This window comes from Barbatula barbatula (assembly GCF_947034865.1).
Source record: "Barbatula barbatula genome assembly, chromosome: 16".
Taxonomy (NCBI): domain Eukaryota; kingdom Metazoa; phylum Chordata; class Actinopteri; order Cypriniformes; family Nemacheilidae; genus Barbatula; species Barbatula barbatula.
Genome location: NC_136779.1, coordinates 12,160,495 through 12,187,999, shown reverse-complemented (window position 1 = coordinate 12,187,999; position 27,505 = coordinate 12,160,495). Strand labels below are relative to the sequence as shown.

The 27,505-nt window shown below is 38.9% G+C and overlaps 2 protein-coding genes across 4 annotated transcripts in view; one reads left to right on the top strand and one right to left on the bottom strand.

The window, feature by feature from the left end:
• The window catches only part of rnls (renalase, FAD-dependent amine oxidase), a 60,104-nt gene extending 58,821 nt beyond the window's left edge, over positions 1 to 1,283 (top strand). Inside the window, exon 8 of the mRNA XM_079477147.1 lies at positions 1,207 to 1,283. Within this exon, the coding sequence (XP_079333273.1) occupies positions 1,207 to 1,208 (2 nt within the window). The 3' untranslated portion in view covers positions 1,209 to 1,283. The remainder of the gene's footprint in view (positions 1 to 1,206) is intronic.
• A 13,285-nt stretch (positions 1,284 to 14,568) lies between these two features.
• On the bottom strand, positions 14,569 to 27,339 carry ptenb (phosphatase and tensin homolog B). 3 transcript variants are annotated; one of them, XM_079476757.1, is made up of 10 exons: positions 26,350 to 27,339; positions 21,444 to 21,528; positions 21,114 to 21,158; positions 20,801 to 20,844; positions 20,457 to 20,695; positions 19,998 to 20,139; positions 18,784 to 18,852; positions 18,276 to 18,442; positions 17,878 to 18,099; positions 14,569 to 17,776 (listed from the first exon to the last, which is right to left on the bottom strand). In XM_079476757.1, the coding sequence occupies exons 1-10, from the start codon at positions 26,426 to 26,428 to the stop codon at positions 17,600 to 17,602; spliced, it is 1,269 nt and encodes a 422-aa protein (XP_079332883.1). In that variant the 5' UTR covers positions 26,429 to 27,339; the 3' UTR covers positions 14,569 to 17,599. The 3 variants fall into 3 exon arrangements, with proteins under 3 accessions (XP_079332883.1, XP_079332885.1, XP_079332884.1); XM_079476759.1 differs by lacking the exon at positions 26,350 to 27,339 and adding an exon at positions 25,954 to 26,101 and having other exon boundaries at positions 21,444 to 21,572; XM_079476758.1 differs by lacking the exon at positions 18,784 to 18,852 and having other exon boundaries at positions 14,573 to 17,776; positions 26,350 to 27,100.
• Between the last annotated feature and the right edge of the window lie 166 nt (positions 27,340 to 27,505).

Sequence of the window (27,505 nt, the reverse complement as noted above, 5' to 3'; positions counted from 1 at the left end):
ACAGCAACTTGTGTTGACCGTAAAACTTCAGAATGTTTACCGTGAGTTTTCACTTAAGGTGCTTGAGAGAAGCGCATACGCACCTTGATCAGAGCAGCATAAATTATATTGTGTTTACATGCCTTCATATTAAAACCACCGTACGCCACATACTGTATGTTACTTCGATTATGCTTACTGCTGTTATGAGCTGAATCTGATTATTTATATCAAATGATTGCGTTTACATTTGGTAAATTGTAATCGCAGTATTGCCAAAGTCCTATGAGGGTGCATGTTAACGTACTCATTGTTGCCCTAGAAATCTCAGTCACAGACATTCTTCCAAATAGCTTTCTTTGTGTTCAACAGATCAAAGAAATGTATACAGGTTTGGAACAACTTGAGGGAGAGTAATTCATGATAGAATTTCCATTCTTGGGTGGATTATCTATTTAAAGAAGAAATTGTGAGATCTTCGTACGTGCTGCCACATAACTGAGCTCCCAAGAAGCATAATTTAATTACTAGACGTTGCATATATATATATATATATATATAACCCTGTCTGTGAAAACCCAACCTAAAGGGTATCTCTGAAGAAAAATGTATTACTGAACCTCAAGTAAATTTTTCCCAAAAAACGCTGGTTCGGTAAAAATTTATATAATGCGACGAGGATACTTTTTGTGCACAAACAAACAAAACTAACGACTATATTAAAAAACTTCCTGATTTGAGTATTGGTTTCCAGCACGCGTTCCTGAGAGCCTCCGGTGACTGACACAGATGCTCATGTGGCTCGTGTGTTTGGTTGTGTTGCAATCTAAGGAGGAGTCAGAAAGCTTCCAAGGCTACCTTCAGTTGCATCTTTGGGAGAAATGGAGGTCAAATAGATGTTAAACTACTTGAGGGTGAGTAATTAATGGCAGAATTCCCCTTTAAGTCATTTACATGAAATCATCCTAGATAATGTAAAAAAACATTCTGTAAAAGTTTAACCTTGATCTCTTAAATATTGAGGAAGACCATAACAAAGAAATCAAACTTGGTGCTCTGATCTAATGCCATAATAAGATCATAAGATTTTAACCTGGATTTGTCAAATTTTTTATGACAAAAGAAATGTATTTTTTATGTACAATGCATGGCAGAAAGGCAATAGAACAGACAACAGTCACAGTTAATAAGCTATAAATATAAATATTTCCTTGTTGTAATATTAAGAAAACCTTCTGTGTCTTCAGCAAGTCTCTACTGCCATCATTGTTTTTCTAAATAAAAAATGTTTTAAGTTGAACCTTGAACTGTGTCATTACCTTTATTTATCTGTAATTGTAAATGTTATTAATGGAACCTTTGATTTATAATGGATGTTTGAAACACTTAAGTTACTTGAGTAACGTTTACTTAGTGTTTTAAGGCAATAAGTTTGCATGCTTTTATCAAGTAAATCAGATTTAGTTTGAAGTAAATACAACTGAGAAATTCCAAGTTGCAGAAAATGTCACCTTAATGCTCAACTTAAATAAATGAGTTGTTTGAAATACACACACAATATAATTCAATTGAAATGATCAAGTATTTAATCAAACACTTTGTTAACTGAACTCTAGCTTCTGTTCATTTTTCACAACAATTATTACTTTTTTACTTTTTTTTAAGGCAATCGGTTTAAGGAAAGATTTGTAATTCATTTACAGTGCAGTAGTAAACTTTTAAATACAACTATGTTTTGTGTCTTCTGCAGTAGGAAATATTACAATGGGAGTCAAAAGTGCACCAGTAGTGTTTGCTTTCCTACATTTTTCAAAATATCTTCTTTCGTGTTTAACAGAACAAGGAAAAGTATAAAGCTATTTTTCTTACTGTGGTGGTCAATGGTGGCAAATAACTTTTAGGTTACAAGCATTCTTCCAAATACCTTCCTTTGTATTCATCAAAACAAAGACATTTATACCGATTAGTTGAGGGTGGGTTTTCATTTTTGGGTGAATTATTCTTTAAACATAAGTATATAACTAGTTGAAGTTCAATACTTGTAGCACATTCTTTTAGTTTTTTTAAATTACACCTTGAAGTAACTTACAGTAAACTATATTAGTAGTTTAATACAATATATACACACCCGGGCAAAAGTTTTACTAACACTTGAACAAAATGTTTGTCATTAACGGTGAAACGCACTACAGAGAGGAAGTGACAAAGCTTGCCGACTGGTGTGGCATTAACAACCTGTCCCTCAATTTGTGATGAACTTCAGGAGAAACTCTGTTGACCACCTCCCACTGACCATTGACAGCTCGACGGTGAAGAGAGTTAGCAGCGCTAAATTCCTGGGGGTTCACATCACATGGAAATCACCTGGACCACCAACACCACGTCACTCTCCAAGAAGGCACAACTGCGCCTACACTTTCTCCGCCGTCTGAAAAGAGTAAGTCTCCCTCCACAGGGGAACCATTGAGAACGTGCTGATCAGCTGCATCACTGTCTGGTATGGGAACTGCAAGACCCTGAACACAGCTGCAAGGATCATCGGTGCCCCTCTCCCCTCCATCCTGGACATTTTCCATGCATGATGCTCCTGCAAAATCAACAGTATATTGAAGGACCCCACCCATCCCTCCCACAGTCTCTTCCAGCTTCTTATATCAGGAAGACGGTTCAGGAGCATCACAGCCCGCTCCGCTAGACTACTCAACAGCTTTTTCCCCCAGGCTATGAGAGCCCTGAACTTAAATCACCCCGCCCCTCTCTGAATCCCCCTACCTCCTAAAACATGAACATCTCCTCTATTCGCACTAGACACTTTTCACACACTACTGTGTGTACATAATCCCCAAAAAGACTCAAATATATGTATGTTTACATGCTCATGCACTACAAATCATCTTACACTGTTCCCCAGCCAGCTGCTTGACTTACAATGTTTCTCTTTGCACATGGACAGTATGTGAAGCATTCGTATAGTTCGATTTTTTATCGAAGATATAGAAAAAAGGTTACTACCGGTACGGTTATTTTGGTTTGATCATTTCCATAGTTCCATTTGTGTTATTCCACATTTTAAATGAATTTCCTATTTTTATAAAATATGGGAAAATATAAGTTTATCCAAAGTGTTCTAAAACTTTTGACCGGGTGTCTACATACAACTGTACGCCACATGCATACTTTTCTGTCAGAATACAGAAATCTCTTAAGTCAAGTTTTAAAATATGAGAAGTATTACATAAAATGTAGACTCAAAATATACGAAGTATTATTCCGAACATGTTTTATCAGATAAAAACATCAGATGCAAAAAAGGAAGCATTTAGCGATTAGGAATACCGGAGACATGATATAAGATGTTAATAAGATAATTCAACATCCTCTGGCTTAACCTAAGAATGTGTGCTCAGTGCATTCCTCCCTCTGTCCGTTTGCAGTGTTTGCTTTGGCCGGCTGTCACTGAAGGGAAAGGATCTTTTCTCCCCACATGGCTGGAGGAGGTCTGTATACTTATGTGCTCCTCTGCTTAACCCAGTGAGATGTTGGCCAACACTGGCTCTCTTGTTCTCTGCCTATGTGTTACCAGAGGTCATGGGATGAGTCACATATGCGTAAAGGCATCACAGCAGACTTTAACAGCCTCTGCAGGTGGACAAATACGACACGGAAGCGATGGTGCGGAGATGTGTTTGTTTATTTGTGGCGGTATGCTGTAAATCCTTGCAGTAGTTTTGCAGCAGGTTTGCCAGTAACTTACTGTTTTCAATTTGAGATAAACTTTACTTTCATCAAAATGAAAACACTTTGACTTTTGAGACTCAAGATGAGCTAGAAGAGACTGGTCTCATTATTGGCATCAGCACAGCAACACTGCAAAACGTGACATTCTTTCTAACATTTACATTTAGTCATTTAGCAGACGCTTTTATCCAAAGCGACTTACAAAGAGTTCAGGGAGCAATAAGCGATGTGTCATACAACAGCAATAGTACAATAGGTGCTAATACAACGTCATTAGTTTCAACAAAAGCCAGAACAATACCTGTTGAGAGAAAGAGAGAGTTTGAGTAATTTTCTGAGTGAACTGGGGGTTCTTGGAAAGATTTAGACTTTAAAATGATTTGTGTAGATAGCGGAATACATGCTACTCGGTGACATTGTTTTACACACAGTATTATTTAATAGGATATAAATTGTGCTAAACAACTCCGTCTTTTTCCTTTGTGTCTGTGTGAGAAAAAAGAGTCTGAATCTGAAGGCCAAGTGTGAGGTCATTGGGGGTACGGGGCGTTGGCAGAGGTTAATGAGGATGTCAAAGGGGGTTGAACAAACATAAGTCAGTGTGTGAAAGGGTTAATGAGGCTTTAGCCATATTGCAAAAGCCCAGATTAAATGGACACTGCAACAATACAACGGATTTAGTTCAGATAACCCACATTAACAACCAGTGAGATGGAACCTTTTTGTCCTGAAACCAAATAATAAGTATCTTTACAACCAGCCCATTAACTACCATCTGTTGGGTTGGTGACCAGACCCTCTGGCTGCAGTAAGCATGGCGTTTCGAATGAGAGGACGAGGGACAAAGATCAGGAGATAAAAAAAGACGTTTTAATGTAATTTAAGAAACAGTCAACTATTACATTTATTTTGAAGCAAGCTGAAATCCTGTGGTGATCAAGCAAAGGCTTCTAACTTCAATTACCTGTATAGTCATTCTCATAGGGGCCATTTTAACAAAGCGTTTTCATAAAAAATATATTTAACTATATACAGTTATTGATGCTTTCAGACTTGAGCAACACATGTATTCATTTTCCCTTCAGAGATTTGGCATGTTCCAGCAACATATATGCTTGTATCATCATGTAATCCAAATATTGTATTCCTTGAGAACAGACATAATCTTTTTTCGGGATCCCGACAGGTCACAGCATCAGGAGAGCACCATGATCTGGCTTGGATGTAATAGAATAGAAGATCAAACAAACACCAACAAACTCCAACACCAACAAACAGCAACATTCTGAATCCTTACTGACATTGATCGAACAAACTCCAAAAGAGGTTTCACTGTGTGTGTGTGTGTGTCTGTGTCTGTGTGTCTGTCTGTGTGTGTGTGTGTGTCTGTGTGTCTGTGTGTCTGTGTGTCTGTGTGTCTGTGTGTGTGTGTGTGTGTGTGTGTGTGTGTGTGTGTGTGTGTGTGTGTGTGTGTGTGTGTGTGTGTGTGTGTGTGTGTGTGTGTGTGTTTGTTTGTTTGTTAGAGTTTGTTGGGTCAGTGTGAAACAGCCTTTACATTTATTGAAAACGATACCTAAACCTCAAACTGATTCAAGTCACTCTTTTACAAACTTCTGTTGATTTTCAATTTGGATATCCACCCACGCTACAGGTTTCTTCATCCTTGATAATTTACATGACCAATGTTGTTACACTCCCCCCCCCCCTTCCCCCTGTTCTTGTTTAATTTCCACTTCCTGCTTTATTCTTGGCCTAATCCAAACGAAAGACAGCTGTGGGCCAGAGAGAGGGGGCGGGTTATTCGAGAGAGGGAGCAAGAGAGAAAGTGACCTCTTCAACTGTTTTAACAGATTGTGGGAACCAGCGAGCGCAATGGTGTGGAGCATTACCAACGCAAGGCAGCGGGGCATGGCCATGTTTCCAGCCTTCTGTGTGTGATTTCTGGCCAGACTGCAAGCTCCAGACCACATTAACAAGCGTTTGCCTTCTTGTATCTTACCCTTTTGCATTTGCACAATTGGCAGATACTTTCATCCCAAAGTTTAGGGAGCATTCAAGGTACTCAAACCTTGTATTATAATGATCGTCAAAGCTTATTAAGGCTATAAAATCAGCACATCAGCGCAAAATGTATAAAGACGTGCCCTTGGCTACATGTAGAGGACAAATCTGACTCATTGAGTGCTCTGTGAACTACACATCTAGCATATGAACCCTTTGTTTCTTTTACTTGCACATGCAGAGTTTTTGATGAAATCCTTGTCTAAGGTCATTCCTTGAAAAGGAGTTTGTGTTGTGTTGAGAGAGTGTAGTGTACTCTTGCAGAGAACTTAAAAGGCTTTGGTAGGACTCCCCAGAGGGAGCTTTGACTCTGTGTCTGGTCTCCTCTGGACTTGTTCTAGTTTCATATGGGGAGGTGGGGAAAACGCATCTGTACCCTGTCCCTTCTCCTCTGCAAGGTCAATGGGATCAAGGCACAGAGTAAGTCCTACAAAGACTGGCCCAGACAGGACATCTCTCTCCACGGCAAGGCTCTGTAGACAACAGAGACCGTCTCCCAGATGGGATTCAGAAGAATCCACTCCCATAACAGATGTCACAGTACTAAAGCAAGGATGTTGTGTTGTAAGATAACATGGTGAATGAAACTCACCACTTGTAATATACTAACAAATATATTTATGTAAAGCTGTTGAACAACATTTTTTAAATGTACGACGCTACCCATTGACGTTAGTTTTGTGTCAATACAATAGACGTGAATAGAAGTTGTTCGGTTACCAATGTTCTTCAAAATATCTTCTTTTTTGTCATACAGGTTTGTAAATGATGACCGAATTTTCATTTTTGGCTGAACTATCCCTTTAATGCCATTATATAAAAGCAATTAAACAAATCTAATTAGATTTAATTGAAACTGTGTTGGTCAACTTTGCGAAACCACGCAGACTTTGCCGAAAGCAAACGATCATTTTCTTTTTTGCCAATAGCACCGGACTAGCTGTTTATTTCATAGATCAAACCAAAACAATGGAGTTCTGAACATCATGTTCAGTTTCTACTCCACTCAAAAGGGAAAGGACTTGATGGATTACAGATGGACACAATCATGTGTTTGGGCACACGTCACCCAGTCAAACCAACATTAGAGGCACAGAAGGGGACAAGATACAATGTGAATTGAAATAAACTGTTTAGGCAACGGAATTCAGTCAATGGAAATGTTAATGCAACATTAGTGCAAGAATGAACCTATTCCACAATATATAAAAATAATGAATGCAACTGTATTTAAAAATTTCTATGTTAAATTTTAAATTCTCGTTACTAATTGTTGACTATATTGATTATATACCATAGTAACATTTGTAATAAATAATCAAATAAATGTAGTACAATACTACTATGATTTATAAATACTTTGACATTTCAAAGAAAACATAAATATATGTATTTGCAGTAATGAAAATGTTTTTATTACAGTTATTAATAAGATTTGGGGATACAGTATGTTGAATGTGCATCCGCCTGAAAGTAATGCCACAATATATGTACATAACTTAATATTACCAAAACAACATTCTCAAGGCAAAATGTATAAACATGCGTCTATCTTTTCCTTTGAGCTGTTGCATATAACCAGCACGTGTACCAGTCAGATTTCAGGAGGGTAACAGAATAATTCCTCTTGTTTGAGTCTCTCCAGATCTCTCAGAGGCCAAAATAAAAATTCATAGCATCTCTCATTCAACACGGATGCCAATGCTAAATAATTCCTCTCTGGTTCGCCCATGGTAACACACGTCCAACTTAATCATTCCCATAGTGCAGGCATCTGTCATGAACAGCGTGAGCAGAAGATGATTGTGCAGATCCTACAGCGTACATGCCGCTGTGATCAATAATGCAATATCAGTGACATTGTGAACTTTGCAAATGTCACATGTCTTACTTCTGCTCGCATTTTCTATGCATGTGATTCGATGGGCTGCAATAATTATTCAGATTGACTTGCCTCGAGCGCACTGGTGAATCACACTTGCCCTCTGCTAGAGATGAGTAAGTTCCTCATCCACCGCAGTCAGATGAGTTACATTCACAGACATGCTGGGAGATGTCCCAGTCCTGCTGCTGTGAAGTGTTTTGACTTCAGGTTAAGTCTGGTATAGTTACCACTTATTACAATTGTGCAGTATAATAAAAAAGAATATACACATTGCTGTTATATGAGCCTTTACGTGCAGTGTAATGTATGTATGAGTTTTCCTATTGGCTTTAATAGGAGATTTAATTCAAGTGCACTTTTCTTGTAATTTATTGATTTGTTCAAAAGGACAGGAAAATTGTTTTGAGAGAGGTGTAATCATCCAAAACATGACACAGGCCAGATTCAAGCTCTTAAATGTCATGAAGATTATATGAACAACCCACTATGCCAGATTTTATAACTTTAAAACAAACGAAAGATGACAAAATTGTAAAAGCTGTTGTCTGAACCTATGAACCACAAATTTCCAACATGCGATGCATCAACAAATAGTTACTTGCTGTTAAAGGGATGGTTCACCCATACAATTTTAATTCTGTCATCATTTACTTACCTTCTTGTCATTTAAAACCTGAATTACTTTCTTTCTTCCACAGAACACAAAAGAAGATGTTGGTAACAGAACAGTGCCAGCACCCATTCACTTACTATTCACGTAACTATTGAATGGACACAAAACCAATACAAGTGCAGAGGTGTAAAGAGTACCTGGAAACCATACTTCAGTAAAAGTTCAGATACCTTGCAGTAAAAATATATCCATTACAGATTACAAGTCACCAATTCCAAAACGATTTGAGTAAAAGTCTTGGAGTATCTGATTTTAACAGGACTTGAGTATTTTACTCAAACTGAATGTAGGCTCAAAGCAGCGCTAGTCCTCTTTGGAGACATGTCAGTGAAAAACAAGAAACAGTTGATTCCTGAGGAGAGCAATCGCATCAAACAGAACACCTCAAAATTGCAACAAGTCAAGGTCGACATCATAGCCCACATCTAGCTCAAGTGCTCATACGGAAACAAATATCCTTCAAAAAGCTCTTTTCAGTAAAATGTATAAATGAAATAATCTTGAGTAAAATCACAAAAGTCAAAACCTTTTTGCATTAGACATGCTGGTTTTGGCCTTATCGCCGGCTGCAGTCGTGCCCTCTTCCCAAATAAAACACCAGCGATGTACTGTAAACTGCCTGATAATGCACCTGCATTCGCGTAAAGAATCCATATTTACAAGTTTCTGTAGGTAAGGGCAAAATTCACAAGCCTTCAATGCCAATAAATGTGTAAATGGCAATATTGCTTCCTCTGTAGCGGAAATAAATTGGTGCAGATAAAGTTAGATGCCACGCACGACGTAATGTGTCCTTGAATTAGTCATTACAAATGTAGTGGAGTAAAGAGTACATATACTTATTCAATAATGTAGTCAAATATAGAGTAAAAGTTGCTAATATCTTTAATACTCAGTACAACTACAATTGTAGCCAAAAAGATACTTAAAAAAAAATAAGTAATTACATTTACTCCAATACTTTATACCAATAGTGAATGGATGCAGGTTAACAACATTCTTCTAAATATCTTCTTTTGTGTTCTGTGAAAGAAAGTCTTACAGGTTTGATATGACAAGAGGATGAGTAAATGATGACAGAATTGTCATTTTTGGGTGAACTATCACTTTAAGAACCTTCTGGCACCTTTAATTTTAAGAATGTACAGTTTAAAGCTCAAACCCTTTCCATTTCATACTGACAAATTTTAAGGCAGTACAGACATCTACTGTTTTCAATGAAACACGTTTTTAACTGTACAGATATTCACACTATCTACTAATGTTACAGATTACTGCTTGCATTACCCATAACCCTTTGTAATGTTAGAGGTGCCAGACAGACTGAGAAGTCTCCATTTTCTGTCTGTATGAGCCTAGCCGTGTTGGCAGTGGAACTGCTGATGACTACGCAAAGTCTTGGCTGCAGATGGAGAAGAACAAGGCCCACCTGTATGTCTGTCAGCAGACCCTTGACTCCAGCCATCCATCCAGCCAAGACACACTCCATTACTCTTGGCCCAGTGGTCTCTACCTATCCTCCCTTTCTCATCACTGTATACAGAGGCCGGACGCCGCAAGGTTTATTGTAAACAAACGGACTTGAGGATGTGCTTTGTAAACACACATCCTTGTGTAGCATTTTTATTGACCCCTTTTTCCATTGCTCCACTTGAAATTGTACAGTTTTACGGCGGTAGTCAGAATGGCTGGGGTGTGTGTTGGTATTTTAGAGTTTATCGTGTATCTGAGACCCAACCACAGCTCCTGCTTATTAAGTATACACACAGCCTAATGCCGGTCTTCATGCTGGAAGACGATGAAGTAAATTGAGTTTATAAGAGACTGTCCAGGAGCACAAGTCTAGCAATGAAATGCTTGATATAGCCTGGAAAAAGTCAAGTATCTTTCATCCTGTGATTACACTGTTCTTTGCAACATTCTTATAAGTGTGATAGAAATGTTATATAGTGTTATATGGTGGGTCTGAAAGGGGGTCATGTGTTGCTGTCCCCACCAGTCTTCTTATATATCTAAGCTATATGTCTGTGCTTATCTATATGTCCAGCTATAGGTCCACTGTGGTATTTATTTTTAAATTATGGTTATTTAAGTTTTATTTTATGTCTGTATATTATATGTCTAAATGTATGTCATAATTATATGTTTGTGCTGATCTATTTGTCTAAGCTATATGTCTGTGCTGGTCTATATGTCCAAGCTATATGTCCACTATGGTATTTGTTTTGAACTTATGGTTATTTAAGTTTTTATTTATGTCTGTATATTATATGTCTAAATGTACGTCTTAATTATATGTTTGTGCTGCTCTATTTGTCTAAGCTATATGTCTGTGCTGGTCTATATGTCCAAGCTATATGTCCACTATGGTATTTGTTTTGAACTTATGGTTATTTAAGTTTTTATTTATGTCTGTATATTATATGTCTAAATGTACGTCTTAATTATATGTTTGTGCTGCTCTATTTGTCTAAGCTATATGTCTGTGCTGATCTATATGTCTTAGCTATATGTCTGTGCTGATCTATATGTCTAAGCTATTTGTCTGTGCTGTCTATACAGTGTGTCTCAGCTATATGTCCACAATGGTATTTATGTTTAATTAATGGCTATTTATTTCTGTATGTCTGAGCTTTAGTGTATATCTGTGCTGGTCTATAATTTGTCAACTAAATGTCTATGCTGATCTATATGTCAAAGCTATCTGTCCATTCTGGCCCGTATGTTTAAACTACATTATATGTCTAAGCTGTCTGTTTGTTGAAGCTATATGTCTGTGCTGTCCTATAATGTCTAAACTATACAATATGCCTATGTGCTTGTCTCTATACTTGTGCTGATCTATATGTTAAAGCTCTATGTCTGTGCTGGTCTATATGTCTAAGCTATATGTCCATTCTGCTATGTTTAAGCCATATTTCTAAGCTGTCTTTATGTCTAAGCTGTATGCCAGTGCTGGTCTATAATGTCTATGCTTGTCTATGTGTCTAACCAAGCTGTATGCCTGATCTATATGTCTAAGCTATATGCTGATGTGTATGTCTATATGTCTACGTTGTATGTCTATTCTGGACTATATGTCTAAGCTAAAAGCCTATTTTAATCTTTAACTGTATGTATACGCTTCTGTATGAGTTCATGCTAGTATATATGTCTAAGCAATGTCTATGCTTACTTTGTCTAAGATTTATGTCTATGCCAGGGGGGCAGCTAAGGTTTCTGGGCCCTCTGTTTAAATTGTTTTGGGCCACTCTGTCTTTTCGCATTCGAGCGCATGGGCCCTTGGTACTGTCCAAACCCCCCTTACGGCACCCCTGGTCTATGCTTGTATATATGTCCATATTTATATGTGTCTAAACTATATGTCTATACTGGTCTATATGTCTTCACTTATGTGTATTCTTGTCTATATGTTTAAGCTCTATTTCTATTCTGGTCTATACGTTTAAGCTGCATGTCTATTCTGGTCTTTATGTCTACACTTATGTGTATTCTTGTCTATACGTTTAAGTTGTATGTCTATTCTGGTCTATGTCTAAATTATGTCCATGCAGGTCTATGTTTCTAACCTATTGATCTAGGATATTTGTCTATGCTGCTCCACATATATGCTAATATACAGGTCAAAGTATAGTATACTGTATGTCTAGGATCTATGGGTTTACATGTGAAATCATTTAGGTCGAAAGTGTTTTTTTCTCGAGTTTAAGGCAAGTGTTTTGCATTGGATATTTCTCCTATAAACAGCATGTTTTTTCAATTGGAGAGGAGGTAACCCACCCTTTTTGAGTAAACTTTTCTTAGCTCCCAAAAGAGCCTGATTTTTTCCCTATGTTAAGAGTAGCTGCTGAGGGTTGAGGCAAGTGTATATTCAGAGTGTGGGAGGTGGTTATGTCATCTTTCTCTTGGGGAGTTACCATGCTGCTGGAGTGTTGTTAGGTAACTGAGGCACAGCCTTTAGTGTCAGCCAACCTGAGTGAGACTGAACTTCAGATGCATCTGTTACATCAGATTAACAGGCGAGAAGCAGGCCCTGGCGTCAGATCTGCCTGTTTATCTCACTTACCACAAGCACCAGTCGGTCTGCTGTAGGCTAGATGAACCCAAGAGAACCTCAGAGCCAAGACTTCAGCAAAGTCATTTCTCCTGCTTTATTTTAACGCTTCATAAAGACCTTCCGTCTCCAAGTCTACAGATGGAGATAGTTGAGCATTGCTGGCACAACGTAAAACAAAGAAATTAGAAATGCTATCCGCTCCTGGCAAATCGTCAGCAATGGATGTCGATTGTGGCCTTCTTTCACACGTGTCTGTGAAGTCCACGAGACCGCGGTGCATCCCATTGATCATTTTAAGTTCCAGAAGGGTGCCCATGAACTCTCTCTTTAGCAACCGCAAGGCTCCCACGAGGCATCTTTTTGCTGAGGGCGCACTAATGCAGACTTCACAGCCGACTATTACCCACCAGTTCAGATGGCAAAGTTACTTCCGAACACCTTACTGCAGCTTTGACGTGGTGTAGCACATTGTCATCTTTTGCATTGTTTGTAGTTTATTTCTTTTCATTGCAACTGTCAGCCTGACAGTTATGACTTTCTCATATATGCTGCACGATTGGCTGTTTGAAAGAGGCAAATTTGGCAAAAGGGAGATATAAAAGTGAAAGCAGCAGATGAAGATTCATCACAAGGTTGTGAGGTCAGGTCTGGTGAAGGCTGTTCATCATGACATGATCACAATGGTGAATGTGGAAAGGGGGGAGGAGGGTGTCGAAACTTCTGCTTTTGATTTCTGTCCTGATCTGAGCATGTCCTGGGTCAAATCAAACAGGGACGCATTATGCACTTCTGAGAACATCAGTCACGCTATGCACAAGCATGTTGGATTCTGTATATGGTTTTTGTGTATCTCAGATGAAACAACAGGGAAAATTATTCTTTTAATTGCATTAGTATGGATGGAAAGTTGTGTCCGTGTAACAGATTTGGGTTTTTCTATTCAATTAACTTATTTAATTTTGGACTACGCATGATTCAAAAAACACATTACAGGAGACAAATGTAGATACTGACGTAAAATAAAAAGAAACCAAACTCAAATTACTCTGAAGCAACCTATTTCTAACTTTGGACATAATGATAACAGAGATCAGATAAATTCATCAGTCCGCAGTAAACCTGTTTTCCTTGGAAATTAGTGGGAAACATGCATGCAGATTATGTAAGCAAACGCTCTACGGCTCCTCTGGGTCCAACAGCGATGCCATTATTTATAGATAACAGAGACGGAGGGTAAATCGCAGGTCATTAACATGAACAGATCTCAAGTCAACTTCTAGACACAAAGTGTGGTTTGTGGTTTTTACTCAGACTACTTTTAAACCTAATCGAGATATATTTAAAACATAAAGTTTATTTTCTGGGCACAAAGATGTATCCCATGCGGCAGTTTATTTACACAAGGTTATAAAAAAAATTTTGTTCTGCTAAAAAATCTAAATAGTCCCCAAGAGTAGTTTTAGAGAAGTCGAGAGGAAAAACAGAACTACATATTCATTTTCCTGAACATATGCTCAGCTGACATGAAAAGCACCTTCTGCATGAGATCTCAAGTCATGAGTTCAGTCAGAACTAGTAGAGCTGTAATAGGTATGAAGCAACAGAAAAAAGAAACGGTCATCATGCTCAAATAAAACAGACTTTATAAAGAATTGGAAAAGTGTTTTATGAATAGGTTACCCAATATTGGAGCTGTATTGAAAATACAATATTTTATTTTTGAATTACTTTCCCATTTAATTGATGCAATATTGAATTATACTTTTAAACCAAGGCTCCTTAAAGGGACAGTTCACCGAAAATTCTCTTTACTCACCCTCATGTCATTCCAAACCTATTTGAATTACTTTCTTCTGCAGAACACAAAAGCAGATATTTTGAAGAATGTTGGTAACCAAACTACACTGGCCCCCATTGACTTTAATTCTATGGACTCAACATCACTGAGATATTTCTTAAAACATCTTCTTTTGTGTTCCATAAAGGAGTCACATTTAGGTTTTGAAGATATGAGGCTGACACACGTTTTATTTTTGGTTGAACTACCCCTTTAAGACAAAAAGACAGCTGCTTTGATGCAATGCAATTGTATTGAATAGACAAAAATGTCAGTGTGCAGGCAATATTCTTTTACATTTGTGACACCCCTAATTCAGATTTACACACAAAACGACAAACTGGCAAGAGAATGAGACTTTATTGGATTTATGTGGAGTTTATAACACTAAGATAAAGGGCAGTTTACACATACAATTACAAACAAACATGTGATGTGTAGGAGCAACATGATTACCTGTACAATATTTCATACATGGTTGGTTCTTGTACTCAGTGCATAGGCAATCACACACAGAGCAACTGTTGCACAGCACAATAGAATCTGGCTTGAAACGGAGTAAGGCTGTTTTCTTAAAGACCCAAAATATACCGAGTTCACATGATGAACATAAAAACCCTCTGGGGGAGAGAAGGGTTTCAAATGGAGCGTGACCGAAGTCCAAAGGGCCCCCTGCTGCAGGTCTAGCTGGACGATTTAGTGCACAGTACCACCCCATCCATCCGCATGCACAACGTTATGTTCTACAACAGTTTTTAAAGCAAGCACTTTTTTCTTCAGCTGTAAACAAGAGGCACTTTGTGGCAACCACAGGCATCATAACAACATATTGCACGAATCCGCTAAGAGTGACATGAAACATACACTGGCACCTTTCAAGACTTCTTGTTTTTCATTAAAGCTTTAAGTTAATTTTTTATGCTGCCTGTGAGCTCCACGCGCCCGTGCCACGTAAGGGACGTCCGAGTTTTTGCACGTTAAGGTACTGCGGCTAAATTGTCTAAATGAAACGGGGGTTTGTGTGGCAGAAATGGACCGGTTATGTGACGTCATACATTATTAAAGCACCAAACATCTGAAGTTTGCGCACTTTAAGGACGACTGTAAAATATCAGAAAACCTGCAGGGGGTCGCTGTCAGAACGTGAAGGAATACTTTCATAAATAATTGCATTCTTTTTTTCTATTTTATGCTTAAAAACATTTCAGTCAATGACATTTGATTCTATGTTGATGCGCAGCGTCAAAATTCATGGACGTTTTAATTCCTCCTCTTCTCTCGTATGTCTGATTGCTGCGAGCATTTCCATAGAAAAATAAAACGGACAAACTAACAAAAAATATATATACTGTGGACCGCTGACTGAAACCCTGCAAGAACCTGTAACAGTGCACGTGTTTATTACAATATGTTGCTCTCGTATAGTAGCTTTAAATAAAAGTCAGTGCTTGCGCAGAATGGTAGGCATCAAAGCAGTAGAAGAGTAAGCATTGTCAACTTCAAGTAAAGCAAAGAAAACCTCCCGTGGGCCCCGCCTCCACAAAAAAAGATCAAGCTTAATTTTGGCATGTTTTCAGTGATCTGAAATGTAAACAAAAAAGAGAGAATCCTCAAAAGGTTAGGTGTCTTATTCTGGGTTGGTTAGTGTACAATCACATGAAGGAAGGCAGAGTTTCCTCCTCATGTCTGGGACGCGTGTGTTCTTTAAGGAAGGCGAGATGTACAACGTGTGCGGTGGGCTGGTGACGAGTGTGAAGCCTGAATGTTAACAGCACAGGAAAAAGGCAGCTTACTCACTACTCTCATTGAAGATTCTTTCCCAAGAGACTGAGAACGTTTTTGTTTTCCGACTTAATCAGCCAGATGTGCTAAAAAAAAAAGAGTTGGCATGCTTAAAAGAAAATCATACATTTAAATATTCTCATATATAGGGCTTTAATATTTCTGAAGCAAGCACAGGACTGTGTAAAATCTGTAGCTGCACTAACTGGACTAACAGTCCAGACTGGAACGAGGCCTGTTCCAAGAAGAGGTAAAAAAACCATGTCAACTAAGCTAGGGACATCGGAACGCTGGAGACTATCGGTTATGCACATCGAAGTGCAGCTAACAGTTACGATGCACCGCGGCACGTTTAAATGCACCATGAGATTTGCGCTGAAATCACTACATTGTGAGTCTGCAGATTATGAGCACCATTGCTGGATAAACGGCGGATCCAGATTTCATTAGATCATGCACCATTAGGCTACAGACAGAGAGCCAAAGCTCAGATGTCCGAAAGCCTGGAGAAAGTTTGTGAATGCTGTCGAACCAGAACTTGCATCCAAGGTTGATACATTCAGAAGGGCTTCTCATGCAATGAGCCGTAAAGTTTGCATGACCAACAAAAGAGCGAACGCATTCACTGCTAGCGGATTCAGAGATGTTCGCCATCATCAACATGTTAAAAGAACATATGTCGAATGACTGAAGCTATTTTAAGCTCAGATCATAAACCGTTACTAACTGAAAACGAAACAAGTGCCAGTTGAAAATGGGGAACTTGCGAGTTATAAAATGCAAGTGCAGTTAAGAGACCGTTTACAGATTAAAATCTCATGGTGGGATGGCAATGACTTCCTTTAAAATACAATCACGTTTTAAATGACTTTTAGAAACCTTTTAGAAAAACATTGTATAGCGTTTATTTGACAATATGGATTCCAATAACATGCACACCTTCTTGGATGAGCTATAGTGTTAACATTATTGCAACACTGGTCTCCCTGTTGTTTGTGTAGATTTGCATTAAAAAGAAAAGGATAATACACGGTGTTGCTATTTGCAGTGTTTTCTGCCAATATGTCATGTAGCTCCGAAAAACCCTTACCACCACTGCTGTAGTAGTAATGATGAATCCAGAGCGAAAAATGGTTTCCACTGAACAACAGAACCCAAATCACAAATGCCGGCGTTCCCACAGCATAAGAGCTTCACAGTAGGTAGGAAAGAAGCGTAAAAAGAAGATTTATGCACTGGCCTTAATTTCAACAGGTGACGGAGCAGCAAATTTAGATCTCCACTGGATTCTCCCACAAACCATCTCCCATCCTAAATGGGTTTCCTTTTCCTTACGGCATGAAAATGTATTTACATAACATATACTGTCACATTTGTATCCACAGAACATCAGTGTTGATACTTCATGTAGAAGGGTGAACTTAAAAAAAAAATTGGTCAGCATTTTTGTCCCTAAAAACTTGTGGCGTTTTAACGTGACGTGTCCTACTTCTGTTGATGAAAAAAATTTACTTGCTTTCAGTTCATATTCAAGTTTTCTCCTTTAAACAATTCTATTAGGTTTGTTTTTCTTCCCATAAAAATATTTCAAACTTTTGTAATCTGCTCATCGTCAAACTGTTCATTTTCTGGGTCCGAGTCTGTCGTGTCAGAATATCTATAATGGTCCGGTTCATTATCGCTAACATCCGGGGTTATAGATGTGTAAGTGCTGGACTCCGAGTTGGATGGCTCCTCCACTGGTTTCGTGAAGTAAAGTTTCACCTTGAGAAAAAGACAGACCACACATTTTTCAGACTCTATGAATCTACTGATTCAACATTAAATGAGGCTATCTCGCTTTTTTGTAGCAGCACTTAACACACCTTGAAGTTTGGAGAGAAGTATCTGTTGGCTTTATCCTTATTGGCCTTATCCAAGTCATTCTTGGTTAAGGTCAGGATTAGATAATCCTTTTTATTCTCTCCTCGTTCTGTGGTCTGGATCCCATCCAGTTCCTTCACTAAACCTCCGTTTTCCACCTTCTCCGAGCTCTCCTCTGGTCCAGGGATGAAGAAGGTGTTCACCCAAAAGTGAAACATCTTGTCCTGATTGAGCAAACGTGAATCAAGTGAAATGCGTGTACACAAAAACTGGATTTCCTAACCAGGCCAATGCAACTATTTTAGTGACAAGCAATTTTTGTATCTGATGCAGCAAAAGAAACCAAGCCAAAAGAAAGTATCAGTGCACAAGTGTCCTTGAGCTATTTGGGATAACGCACCTTTTTCAGCATCTTGTTCTGCTTGTGGAAGAACTCCACCTTGATATCTCCACATACGGGCAGCGGCTGTGGAAACTCAAAGAACATGTATTTCTCCTCTCTCTTGGTGTGTGTCGGGTTGGAAGTGTGGATCTTCACCTTCAGCTGGTACACCACAAACTGAGGATCTGTTAGAAAGAGCACTGCAACTGTCATTCCAGCACTGCATGTGAAGTTTCTCAGTTACAAAGACAGAAAAGTGATCAAATTCATATTAGAAATTTGAAAGAAAATACAGGAAAGAGAACACAGCTGCTGACAGAAATTATACAAGAAAATACAAATTAGGTAATAGTGGCATGCTAAGGGCCCTATTCTGAGAACATCTGACCAAGACCGCTTCCCATACGCCCTGTTTTTGGCGTTACAAAAGACCACCCGAGAGTGGCAACAACATTTTACACAGCAACATGCCTAGGCTAACAAAACTGAAAAAAATGACAAACATTTTAGAAAAAGCTGATGTTACCCCAATGCCAATTGGTTTTTCTGAACCCATGTGGAATCTGCTCGCTCTTGCTTTTTACAGCAGTATCCCCTTGGAGAAAAAGAAGAAGATTAAAAACTGTCCGGCAGTCTGGTCAGAGCAAGAGAAAGGGCACTATGAAGGGGAAGAAAGTGTTTTCAAAAGAGCACAATACACACAGACACACACACACACGTAGTGTCTTAAGTGACACTGGAATAGGTATGCCTGTCAAAGACAGGAAAGTCACATATTACAAAGACATACAAATAATAAAAAGAGGCTGAATGAATCAATGAATGATCCAGTTCTGTAGTTGCATCCTTTTTGTCCCTCTCTTTCTGGAGCTATTGGAGTAAGCGCCTTGAAACCTGAAGACAGGCTCAGTCAACATCGCCATTAACATGTTCAGAATAGGGCCCAGAGGAGGTATACAGGTGTCACGCACAAAGAAACACGGATGCAGTGCTACAGAATCAGCCCGGAAAATCTTCACACATGTCCTGGCATACCTGCCACCTTTCAAAAACATTCTTTAAAAAAGCCAAAGACCAAAGTGCACAATAATCTGCTCATAGAGGTGATGGAAAAAGTGGAAATGAGAATTTCTAGGTCAGAATTTGAAACGGGTGAAAAAGCAAAGGCAGAGAGTTTCATTTACACCTGGTATTACAATCCGTTTCGGGCAATCAGAGCAGACGTGGATTACACTAATTGCAGGTGTGAACAGGATGTACAAAGGATTAGTTTTTTTAATGCAGTGTAAATACTAACCCTGATACTTTTGGCATAAAAAGACGATCCATTCAACCGGTCAATCAATTGTGCTAAAAAGACTTTACAACTTTCACAATGAAAATCATGTTAACTTCATTTAAGAGCTCACAGGGTCAAATAATAATTTACAGAAGATTAAAAACTGAATTATATTCAAAAGTTGTGGTTCCTTAGATTTTGGCAAATAATCCTCATAGAGCTATACAGTGATGTAATTAGCAGTCTATACATTCACAAAACCAGACTCTAACCCCTCCAAGCACCCCATCACAAACTGTCACGGGAAACACACCTGAGACGCATGCTAAAACCAGGTGTAAACAGCCATCTGTCTCACCTGACCACTTGTGAACAGACCACCAGAGATGGATGGTAATAACAGGTGTAAACAGAACCCACGCCCAAACATTAGGAGAGAGAGAGTGAGAAAGAGAACTTACTGCAGGTTCCTCCACTGAACATAGGCACAGTCTCAAACACCATCTTGTGAAAGAGCAAGGCAACGGGTTTGTACTCCACCTTATTTCTCAGAAGGTAGCTGTAGTAGTACACATATCGCCTCTGACTGGGAATAGTCACTCCCTGTGAAAAAGCAAACCCGGACCATTAAAATAAAGCTCACCTCTGGGGTTTGGTAAACACGTTGCAGGAATTTAAACCTAAAATTATGTGACAGGGCCCATCAGTGTGTGAGTGGATTGAAACACACTACTAGGTTATAATAAAACATTCAAAATATGTAATACTATAATATTCAGCATGCCCATGCAACATTGGTTACACGGCATAAAAGTTGTTTACAAGGCAGAATTTCATGATTGATGAAAAAACAATTCGACACTATAAACAATGTTTAAAAAAATTCTGATTAAATTAACTAACATACAAATACCCAATACCTTCTTATCTCTGGTCCTAACTTCACCGTAGAAGTCCAGAGCCTCTTGTGCTTTTTTGAATTTGCCTCGGTGTAATAAGTACGCACAAATCATGACACCCGTCCGTCCCTTTCCAGCTTTACAATGAATGGCAGCCACGTGATTGTCGTTTTCACCGAGCCACTTATCCAAATCTTCACAAAAAGGTTTGATAAGCTCTAGCTGGGGAGGATTGTGGTCCTCGAAAGGATACTGTGCAACTGCAGGGGACAAATCGATAGGTCCGTTGACACACCTTCAACATTACCAGACACAAACTGACATCATGTTTCGCAGATCTTATTAATGCAATTCATGCATCTTACCTCTGCAATTAAATTTGGCAGCGTCATAATTTCTTTCTGCACATCTAAAGATAAAAAGATGGAAAATGTAAGCGAGCATTCAACGTCACGTTTCAAGGTTCAACGAAACGCTTTTCTACTGTAGACATTTGCATAACTCCCATACTAAACAGAACAATACAATCCATTCAAAATCATTTAGTTGATTCTTTTTATATCTTGATTTGAACATGATTGCGGCATGTCACGCAACAGCAAACGCAGGACAGCAGTTACAAATCTTTACAAATGACAGCAGATAGCAGAAAACTGAAGTCAATGAAAATAAACTTACAGATTATATATCTTGTAATGATTTTTATGCTTTGAATCGAGGAACCTGCAGAAAGAAAACAATGATATCAACAAAGTCAACGTTGGTTAAATTGTACAAACAGCAGCACCCTACACTGCTCTCTTTGTCTGGTTGTTCACAATCACTAATCTTTACAATTCCAGGGAATTACAGCATGAAGCCTTAGAGATAATGTCACTGGGCAACTGGGACAGGCTTAGTCCAACATGTTTGCAAAGATCAAAGCAGTTGTGCCTTTTTTGGACCACTAAAATATTGTTAAAATATCTGACTTGGAAAGATTACAGCTTTGCAGAAAGAAATACTTACCGCACTACATCGTCTATGTTATTTCTGTAGACACCCTCGAGTCTCTCAGCAGGAAACCCCATAGCAATTATATTAGGATAAATATCTTAACAACTCGGTCAAGGAAATCAAGAGGATTCCTAGTAATTCCTAGGGAAAAAAAAGGGTTTAAAGTGCAATTTTTGCAAAAATGTCAAATTATCTGAACCAACATAAAAAGATGACTTGCATACCCTTGTTCCGAAACCTGTTCAAAACGCTTTGTCAAACACAATCAAAGTACACTTTTAATACACTAGCAACTCTTTCCCATGTACCAAGAGTCATCATTTCATACAACTCAGGAGCCTTCCTAGACTTCTGAAGCAATATGTACAAACCACAGTGTTCAACAGAAATATTCTGCTGTAACTATCAAATGAAAAAAAGGATCATCAGTTTTATCATGACACATTTAGGTTTGCACTTGTGCCACTTTTGTATGAAAAAATGAATTCTGTAGTTCATTTGAGAGGCTTGTTGATCATCACACAAAGCTATCAGAAGACTTTGAACTTGGTGCATGAGTATTATGGACCATTTTCGTAATCCTGTTATACGACTTTGCCATTTGAAATATGACTATTCCAGTCCCCATTGATTTTCATCCACAAAAATCTTCCTTTGTGTTCCAGAGACCCATAAAATAGGTTTGCCGTAAGAATGAGAACATTTTAGATTACATTTCTTGAGAACTCATTTTTATGAACCGATATGCATTGCAAAATATTAAGGTGAGGCTGGGTGGGACACAATGCAAAGCACTACGATTATGCAACAAACATAATGCCGGTTCAGTACCAAACTTCAGCATTTCCACTAAAGCAGCGATTTACTCTTAGTTGTGCAATGAGAGCTCAGATAACAGGATACTGGGTAATATAGAACAGATGGTCCTCGCCGTAAGAGACCAATGCATAGACCTCTAACCCAGAGGGCCACACAGGGGCACTAAATAAATCACACTGTGCCTCAGCCCGGCCTGGAATCACTTTCCTTCCTCACCTTTCTATAGCGCATGAGAGCGCATCACTGCTTGAGCCTGACCTACACATGCCAATGTGTATTCTCAAACACAATTACAACAACCCAGCTATAGCAAACATACTCACTGACAAGCATAAGATCAAAATTGATGGGCAGACACAGACAGAGTTTGAACATTTTTGCCCTTTCTTCCTGCACTGATGTATACAAATAAATAATTCTGAGGAATACACTTAAATATGGTCAAATGTATTAAATCACGGATGATCAAATTCTTGAAAATCTGTGTGGATCTGAATAAACAAACCTTTGACTCCTTCCTCCCAACAAGATTTCTCTAGAAATAACTTCAAACGGAGCTCAAATACACCATGACTGGAACACAGAAATTAAGTGCCATTTCGCCTGGATGATGGTTATCAAGTGACATCTTCCTGTGCTTATGATTGGTGGATCACAGGTAAATCTGGTTAACTGTTAATGGGACACCTCACCCAACATCTTAATTCTGTCATCGTTTACTCACCTTCGAGTTGTTCCAAATCGGTATACATTTCTTTGTTCTGAATCTGATGAACACGGAGAAAAATATTTGGAAGAATGCCAAACAGATTTTGCCCCCAGTTGACTCATTATTTTCAAGAATGTAGGACAGCAAACAGCACTTTTGACTACCATTGTATTTTTTCCCACTATGGTAGTCAATGGTGGGCACAATCGGTCTGGTTATAAGCATTCTTCCAGATATCTTTCTCTGTGTTCATTAGAGCAAAGAAATGTATACAGATTTGGAACAACTCGAAGGTGAGTCAAATGACAGAAATTTTTGGGTGAAGTGTCCGTTTAACACTTCTGCCACTAAAAAAAACACTGACAGCTATTCTCATAAGCCGTGCACTGGTCTTCCAAGTACAACATCTGATAAAGCTGTGATCTGAAAACAGTGCCACCACTCTACCAACATGTTGATGAGTAATACAATAAAATCCTGTTTCAAGTCAATGCATATGACAGTGGCCCCTCTTGTCATCTGTTCCAGTTGTTTACAGTTCAAATGCATGTTAACATATAAAAGGTCTTTTGTTAAGAATCCAGATTTCTGATCTCAGCAATAGTAGTTAAATTTCAGAGGTCATAAAGAATGCTTTGATCGAAACGCTACACAGAAACCATATACTTTCGACACATCCTTGCAAATAATTTGGTAAATGCAATGCAGATCTTGTATGATTATCAATAAATAATGTGAATCTCATGCATAATGTCTGACATCTTTAGTTACATTGACTAAAGCTGTAACATATGATAAATATCACTTAATGCAGTAAAAAAACAGCTACATAACAGATGCCGGTATACTAACTGGTCAACTGGTTATTTTGTGGCATACATTGCATAGAAATTGTAACTATAGTCTGCAGTGACCATAACGCTATTTTTTTAACGTGCAAAAGTGCCTCTTTCTAATCTTGCCTGCATTTTTTTATAAACATAACATGTATCAATGGTAATGAAAACCTTGTCTCTTGGAGTCTAGTAAACATACTTATACCCGAGTATGCTCTCATGCCAGTTGTATTTTATTAGTTAACAATTTCTGTCGCTAACCAATTTCTTGATCAATCGTAAGTGTTTATCTGCATCGTAAAAGACAATGAGGTCAGAAGAATGACATCATTATATCTTGCTATTCCTGCACACCACTTTATCGACCAACAGAATGCATGTAAAATGTGATGAGGGCATATCATGATGGAATCACTTCCAATGTGTCTATTTACTGAGCCCACACACCATCTCAGCATGCAAGAGAAAATCAATGCCCGGACTTGTGCAATCCATTCATTCATATTCAACTTCTATAATACGCGAGATCTCCAAATAAAAGTGCAAATACTTCAAAACGTACTGCTTTGACCTTGATGCTGATTTGTATATTAAGATTTATCTGGCTAATGCTATTCTGCCATGTAGAGAAAGAACAGCACCTAGTCAGTGATTTTATCATGTCCTCTATCTGTCCTTTCAGCCTTGTTTCTTGTACATTTAAAAACCAGGGGCCAGATACACGAAACTGTTCTTAAGACAAAATACAAGATTGCTTTTAAGATAATTATAGCAAGTTCGTTACAATGTTCGCAAGTACGATTCTCAATTTCCTGAACATCATCTTAAATTTTGTTGTAAGAATAAAACTGAAGTAACTGTACACGTTGATACAATAAACTTCATGTGTTCACATCACATTCTACAGTTTATATATTAGCATGTAATGTGTTAAACGGCATTTAGGATCGCATGTTAGCCAATATGTTAGCAAGCGTTAAAAATTATACTTATACTTTTTGTGAGCTACTACGGCATACTTGTGACCCTCTCCATTTCGAGTCACATTGTCACAGGATGAAGTTAAAAAGCACTTTGTTTTTATAATGAAATCTAAAGTAAGGTAGCTAGACCTTATCATTTATATCAACCTAAAGATTCCTAAATGGCAAGTAACCATTAAAATGATTATTCTGGTTCAATACAATACACTTAACATGTGAAACCACCAGATACATGTGTTAAACATCTTACCTCTTGACATTTAAGGCAACCGCGAGACTCTTAATTTAAAGCTGTTTACGACAGCTTTTGTTTCGAGAATTTGGAAATTAGGAACATTTTGAGAACCGTCTTAAGTTTTTTTCAGGAATACATAACATTCCTAACTTTTCTCTTACATAAGAATTTTATGAAAAAACATGGCAATTTTTCCTAACTTTCTTAAGAATGTTTCGTAAATGCGGCCCCAGCTCATTTGAGGTTTTAAAGTAAACCTGATTTAACGTATATTCTAAGGTTATGTTAAGCAAGATGTCACTTGAAAACCATCATCCAGTCGAAATGGTACTTCATTTCTGTGTTCAAGTCATGGTGTGTTTGAGCTCCCTTATCAGTGTCGAAGGCGCCAATAGTGCATCTTCGACTGAGACCTCCAGTCATACTGAATCCTGTCATTTAACCAGCAAGCCGTCAGCGACGTTTAGATCGTGATTTACGCTTAATCTACAACGCACATGACCAGTCGTCATCAAAAAACAAGATATTTTGCCGTATTACAAATCACATTGACATATGGCACATATACTTGAGCAAGGACAAATGACGTTTCTAAAATAAAACCCAACGGCCACCTAAATAATCCCACCGAGAGACCCTGTAACAGGACCCTATGGCTCCAAACAACACATATTACTGTTTTTCTTTTTGTTTGCGAGCTTGTCGGCGTACTTAAAGATAAGATGCATTTTCCGCACGCAGCTGACGCAACGGCTCTTTGTGTGACACTGCCAGTGCACTTCATCTAATCCATCGCATATAGGCCAGTGATGGATCTTTTGTTTAAACCCCCCAAACTGCGTTTTTCGTGCGAGGAGCCTTGAAACGACCGTATAGGGTTACAGTTTAGCCCTCAATCGATAGATCGGATTACATAAGAATAGAAAATGACATTTTCAACCTTGCCGACCCTGCTGGTTAGCGCAGATTTATGGACGAAATGGATGGATGTCGAGCTGCAAACGAGCCTGGGACGGTACAGATCCAAAGACCGCGCGTGCCCCGTGTTGATTTTCTGTCTGCTTGGTAACATGGTCAAATTGACAACTGACGTGAACGAGCGCAGACTTTGACTACAGAAAGCAATCGATCTAGATCGCGTCAAACTCCAGCCGGAGACTAAGTGTCAGTGCCAATAGTTTGTGTGAAAACGCAAATCTGACTTAAAATGAACAAACGCGGTTATAAAGCGGAGATGCGTTGGTTCGGAACAAGCCGCGAGCCTTTACTTTCATGGCAGACACTGAATTCTACACAAGAAATAAAACAGAAATATTTCATTGATCAATAAGGATACAGGTCAAGTCCAAGTCGAAGCCATCTGCCTGGTATCTCCTTTTGTTGCGGCTGACAAATTCCTTTATGATCCCAGCCATGGCCGTGACAGGAGTCTTTAACGTATTTAGTGTGAGAGGGGGTAATGTTGCTTTTCTTGGGGTCGGTCGTCTGGTCTGCTCGTTTTGCAGTCCTTCGCTAGCTCACCTGCTAACTAGAATAGAGTCTGCTCTCTCATCAAGGGCCTCGCTCCAAACCACCACAGGCCCGGCTTCCAAAATGCCCTCCTCTGCTCAGACGAGCCCCGGGTGAAGAGACAAGTAACTCCCAACGTCACGAACTGCGGTATTTCTAATTCACGGCAAGTCTCTGGTCTCACCGTGGCCGCCGTGATGGAGCGAAAAGGCGGAGAGACGATCCTCTCCGGGCGCTTGCACTTCAAGAAGGGTTTGACAGAGCCCGGCTCGCGCTCGACTCGCGCTCCGTCCGTGGGTTCTCCGACTAACGTTAGCCGCTAGCTTCCGCGACTAGCGCGTCTACACATCCTTAAAAAAATAAAAGCCATCGACATTTTCAGCCGTCAAACGACGCTCGGTTTCCGACACATGAAACGAAAAGTGACAGCCTCCACCAAGAAAGGTAAACTGGATGTTTTAACGTCGCGTAGGCGCGATTCCGTGCGCTCTTCCGTCAGTTCCACTTCCTCCGCTTCTCCTCTCCCCTGTTAAGCTCTCAAGCTTCCATCATGGCTTCCCGTTAAAAAAGTGACGTTCGGGTAACATGTCCTTCCGCTGTTCCAAATAGTTCCACGAATGCATGGTTATACGAACGTGCCCTGGAATTTTGGAATTGAATTTAAGACCGTAGCGAGAGAAGAAACGCACATACTGTATTCTCATTTCCTCAAACTAATAAATGTATGTACCATTTCGTTTTTTGTTTCGGCAAGCGGAGGAACGTGGACGTGCACACACACGGACTACGTTTTGTTCCAGGGTCACGTGTCTTCAGAAATGAGGAGGGAAGTTTCTAATATTTTATATCAGATTTCAAGCAATCTAGATATTACGTAATCCTCTGTTGCTTTTGGAGACATTGTAGTTGGTTTTACACAACCTGACGAGAGAGCGATGACCGCTAATATATATTTTCTTCTGCATTAAATTAATACGTAGAGT